Source organism: Habropoda laboriosa, unplaced genomic scaffold (assembly GCF_001263275.1).
Source record: "Habropoda laboriosa isolate 0110345459 unplaced genomic scaffold, ASM126327v1 scaffold176, whole genome shotgun sequence".
NCBI classification, from domain to species: Eukaryota; Metazoa; Arthropoda; class Insecta; order Hymenoptera; family Apidae; genus Habropoda; species Habropoda laboriosa.
Genome location: NW_017100321.1, coordinates 1,565,249 through 1,570,895, shown reverse-complemented (window position 1 = coordinate 1,570,895; position 5,647 = coordinate 1,565,249). Strand labels below are relative to the sequence as shown.

Here is a 5,647-nt window from a genome sequence, read left to right as displayed (position 1 = left end):
TTTTAATATAAAAAAATTTTTGAAGTTAAAGTTAGCAATTGAAACACAATTGTTCTATGATCAAGTAAATGACATGACTGATGTATCATACAATTTTGATTTAAATTATAATTATTCTGTGTTACATAACACTGATATTCACATGAATTATGTATCATGATTTTACAAAACATAAAACACTGATGAGATTTATATTTAATTATTATTTTCCTTAATTACACATGTTTACCTTAATATCACCATGAGCTGCAGAATTCAAATAAATGTACACCAATGTTGGTAAGAACTGCAAGGTGAACCTTTGCAATTCTGTTTCTCGGGAACGATAAAAATTATATAACTGATCACATACTGTATCCACCAACTATAATGAATAAGAAATTATCAATACACATAAATTATACATAATCTAAAAATATGTATCCTTCAGAATCAATTCTTGGAAAGTCAAGATTGTAAAAAAAATATATCATTTTTCATCTAATTTTCATTATGAAAAGAATCTAATTATTCTGTTAAAATGTAGATAATATGTGTCAGGAGCATATTACCTGACTATATTTACTACGTTCTTCCAAGAGTACATAAAGTGCTCTAACTATTTCATTGTCTTGCGATAAAGTAGTGGCAAAAGTATGAAGTTCTGATGGTGAGACATCTGCACAGTCTGCTAACCATTCATTTATTAAACTTTCCGTCATCTTTATTTTCCTCTTGCCCGTGTCAATAAATCAGGATTTTGTTGATGAAAAATTTCGGTATCCAAAATAAACCGTCTAACGCTTTGACAGTCATTACATCAATCTCAGGAATGATTAACCAGTCACAAATAGTTCCTAAAAATCATGCATCGAGCGTGCACCGTTACATTTGGTCAGTTAATTTCGTCGAATTTACGACAAACTAATATGAATTGGAATATTAAACGGTTTACGATCAACCACTGCGATAGTGTGAACTATCGATAACATTCATAAATATCGTTATCATGCGTGAATTCAATTTCTTAACCCTTAGAGCACCTTACGGGTATATATATCCGTTCAGAATGGTACCTTCGCTATAGCTTGTAAGCGTATACATATGTATACATATACGTTTAACATCACTTCAGTAATCTGCAATTTTACTTATTGTTATTTGTTACTGAATAACAAATTTAACGGGACATTATTAATTCTTTTTCTTTTTTTAAAATACTTTAACCACAGCACTTATTATTACTGGATGACTATCGGATACGCAGCGTATTCAGTTTCGCGTTACACTGTGCTCTAAGAGTTAAACTTTTAATATTTCATATCGTTCACTCTCGTATCAATTGATGACAGCCAAAAAAATTAAAACTCTGTCAAAATCAATCTCGAACATCTTTCAATTACCTCCATGCCTTCCCCAAACGGCACTCAACTACACTTGCAAGATTAACACTTGTAACTACTGAGATGGAATATATAGTATCTAGATAGGTATGTATATATTAATGCATGTGCCATTACCTAAATATAAAATGCAATCTGGCGACTTTTGATTGGGTGAAGTTAAATGAAAGTAATAAGATTGAAATATAATTTTAAAATGAAGTTAGAATTATTACTACGTATTTATTTACATTTTTACATTTTTAATAATTCTACAATTACAAAAAAATATACTTGCAGAAAATCTTAACTTAGGTTGTCGCATATATAAAAATGGTCCCAAAGTCAAGGAAGACATTCTCATGAATGTTTCAACTTAATGTTCAACGTCTTAAGTGTCAAATCATTTCGAACATTGCTGGTGGTTTGTGAGGTCGTGAAACATGTGCTTGAAAAGTTATTTACTAAAAACGGGAGCAATAATGTAAATCTGTTCAATTTAAGGAAAATAATTAAACAGCTATGAGATAAGAAAGTTCACAATGTGAATCTTCGTATTGTTAGATTTTCAGAAATATTTTTAATTGATAATCATGCGTAAGTATATTGTAGTACATACATCTTAATTTTGGCACGTGAACTCACATTTTTTTCAAGATTTTATAATCTAAAGACATCTTTCATAATGAATTTTAATTGTTACGTAACAATGTGATGACTAATTGGTCCTTTGTATTTATGAAAACTTAAAGTCAATATTTTTTAACACTTTTTACTTATAAAAGTTCATTTACAGGAAATACAAGACTTCAAATCTTCAATTGAGCTAATGGAGAAATATTAGAAAAGGGTGGACTTGTATGTATTTGCAATTTTCCATATTTACATAATTTTATTATGATTTTAAAAAGTATGATGAAATTTTCTACCATTTACATGATTCCATGATTATTTAATACATGCACTACCAACTGAATTATTTATTTTAAGTAAATGATTATTGCAATTGTTATTTAGAATATAATTTAGTTTTGTTAATTTCAGGGTTTATAATAAAAATATTCAAATTTGAAAATTACTACAGCAAAATTATATTAAAGGTTAGTAGTATTATTACTTTATTTATTAATAAATAAATAAACAAATATTTGGATCTAATGTGATGATATTTTAACCAATTATGAATTAGTGATTGCTTTTACATGCACTACCAACTGAGTTTTGAAATCTAAATAAAAAGTAGTAGTATTTTTAGAATATGTATTTTCTAACATTCTTCATGTTTTAGGTGAGAAGACAATCCACCAGAATTATAACACATAATTTGTACTTCTAAGTAGGAAATAATTATACATACAATAAAATTTGTTAAATAAACATCTTTATGTGCTTAATATTCCTTCAAACACTGCTTAAATATTTAAATCTCTTATTTCATCATTTTTTTCTATAGTTTTTATAGAAATAACACTATTCTTAAAGAGGTTTATGAACTATATTTTTTAAAGACAAATGATATGTAAAAATACATATATTATCTATATACAATATTTCTTTTTATCGGTGCAGCAATCAAGATATACATATATCATACATGTAATTAACATTAAAACAGATGAAAATGTGCAGAGTATCAATTTGCCTAAATCAAATTTTAATCTGTAAGAGAAGAGAAACTTATAGTGAATCGGTTTTATTTTATAACACATCACTATAAGTACATTGTACTTTCAGTTTAAAGAAAATGATTCGAAAATGACATACTTCCCAATACAACACAAATTGTAATTATAGATTGTATTAAATATGTTAAACGATCGTATAACCAAATTCTATAATTATTTTTGTTTTTCACTATCAAAGTGAAAAATTTAAAGGGAAAATCACGCATCGTCGTGTTTATACAAAAAATCTTTCCAGTCTGATCAGTCAATAAGAAATTTGTTTTTTAGTAAAATATATATTGTTTATATTAAAAAAATATGTTTACAAATAGTATGCAATTGAACGTTATTACAAATTATTTTACAAATAATATTTCAACAAGTTGTAAAAATCAAAACAAATATACATCTTTTTTGGATAATTAGCACTTCACTATTAGATGCTTTAAACAATTTATATCAAATCGTTGAATGATCAAACTGGATTTTTAGCACTTGAAATTGTATTTTTTTTATAAACATATAACAATCAAAATTATACATCAAGTGTTCTTCATACGTAGCTTATAGAACGCTGATTCTACCAAAAAAAATGCATTGGGGATATTCTTTTTTGTAATGGTAAATATGTGTCAGACATTAAACATAAATTTTTTACAAAATTTTAAATAATAATATGAAGTAATTTGACTCTAATAGGATCTTCTTTTTTTTTACTTTGACACGAAATAGATTGAATCGAACTATGTGTAATTTACAGTACATAGTGTAGCTTACACTAGCGGTTTTAAGATTTTATTCAATTTTAGAAAACATGAAAATGTATCAGAATAAAAATTGAAATATTAATGTAACTGTTACGACATTTACGTAGGACATAAAACTAACATAACATATAGTTTAAAAATATTGTATGTACCCATATTTACCTAAAACGTAATTTCATACATACATTCTGTGTGTATGAGCGCGCTCGCGCGTTTTATATGTATACCATAAGTATACAGAAATCTTCAAGGCACTCCAGATATATATTACATTTATATTTTACAAACTCTGTTCTTCAGCTTTTCGCACTTGAGGCATCTTAAAATAGAAATTAATATCAGATGAGAGCATTTTAACTAGTGCTTTTCTATCGCACACTTCTCTACACAGTATAAATTATATTTTTCCTCATAATACATTCCTGAAATCCGCATTTAAAGTAAAAAATTATACTGAGACGACACTTTATACATGTACATGGTTTAGCAGCAATGATCAAATTAGCAGAATTTCGATCTATTTATCTATTTACAATCATCTTTAATCATTTCGTCCATGCTTGAAAATTTCTAACAGATTCATTTGTTTAATGTATCTGTATTTTTCAAGTATAAAAGAATAAAGAAATTGAAAAAGAAATCATGAAGACATTGTTCACTAATAACTATGCTCATCTTTATGCAGAAACTATGTGATTTTAACTTGTAGCTCTATCTAATTTCTAAATTACATTAGCAAATATTGTGCATAAGGCGTTTTTCTGAAGTATGTGTATGAGCGACCAATTATTTATTATAAATTGATTACTAAATATACTCTCTTGTTCTTTTCCTTTGTAATTCTTTCGAGTTTTACTAATGTAAAGTTTTATAAAGTTGAATTAAACTACATGAATACAATGTATATGAATAAGTGAAGCAGTATTGTGGCACTGTTCAACATCACATAGTCACTGTAATCTAAATGAATATGCTTCAAACATTGATGTTATTGTTATCGATACATATTTTGAATATGTAAAGTTAATAACCCGAATTCGTATGATTGTTAAGTTTATCCAAAATATAGATTGACTTCCTGAATATTGCCTATCAGTTTGCTGCCTTTGTATCTCATATACCTTTGGCTTCTCGCTTTAGTAACAGCAAGTTTCACAAGCCTTCATATTCGCATTTAAATACAGTATGTTACAGAAACACTTATTTATAAGAATGCATGTACATCACCATTGCTTACCTAACAACGTTTAGGATAATGTACACAAAGAAGACATGTACAAGTTTTTTAGCAGGTTAATAGTTTTCATACAATGTTTCAACATTAAACACCAACCTCAATCAGTTTTCGGTTCGCATAGCTGTTTTAACGATTTTAATTCTTCTATTAACGTCTGATTTCTGTTTTCCAGTATCGCGACACGATTTTCTAAACACTTTATATATTCCTTCTTTTTCCTCCTACACTCACGGGCTGCTTGTCTGTAAAGATAAAAATGTTTAAATGTCCGCGAGAATTTCTTCCAGTAAAAAATGTAAAAACAATTGAACTGAAAATTTAAATACTTTTGTTTTAATTCAGCCTTACCTATTTTTAAGCAACCTTAATTCTCTTTTTCTTGCTGCATCTTCTACTACAACACCATGTCCTGTGTATAAAAAATTGTTTATATTTTTTAAAAAATGAGGAAACAAATGTTAGAAATATATTGAACTACAAGAAATGTAATGTTAAACTGAAAAAACGCGCACCTGGGACGAAAAATTGTGTATCTTGACCCTGTGCATACTGTACTATAGCTCCACCTGCTGTTGCTGCATTACTCATAGTCAGTGTATGAAGTCCAGGAACACCTTC

General features: G+C 27.7%; 2 protein-coding genes across 2 annotated transcripts in view; both read right to left on the bottom strand.

The window, feature by feature from the left end:
* LOC108574287 (hyccin) overlaps window positions 1–1,445 on the bottom strand; it is a 4,841-nt gene extending 3,396 nt beyond the window's left edge. The window contains 3 exon segments of the mRNA XM_017936851.1: window positions 230–364; window positions 552–836; window positions 1,383–1,445. Of these exon segments, the coding sequence (XP_017792340.1) occupies window positions 230–364; window positions 552–701 (285 nt within the window). The 5' untranslated portion in view covers window positions 702–836; window positions 1,383–1,445.
* Window positions 1,446–5,126: 3,681 nt separating this feature from the next.
* LOC108574239 (cyclic AMP response element-binding protein B) overlaps window positions 5,127–5,647 on the bottom strand; it is a 4,373-nt gene continuing 3,852 nt past the window's right edge. The window contains exons 5-7 of the mRNA XM_017936784.1: window positions 5,542–5,643; window positions 5,378–5,438; window positions 5,127–5,271 (exon numbers count right to left, since the gene is read on the bottom strand). Of these exons, the coding sequence (XP_017792273.1) occupies window positions 5,127–5,271; window positions 5,378–5,438; window positions 5,542–5,643 (308 nt within the window). The remainder of the gene's footprint in view (window positions 5,272–5,377; window positions 5,439–5,541; window positions 5,644–5,647) is intronic.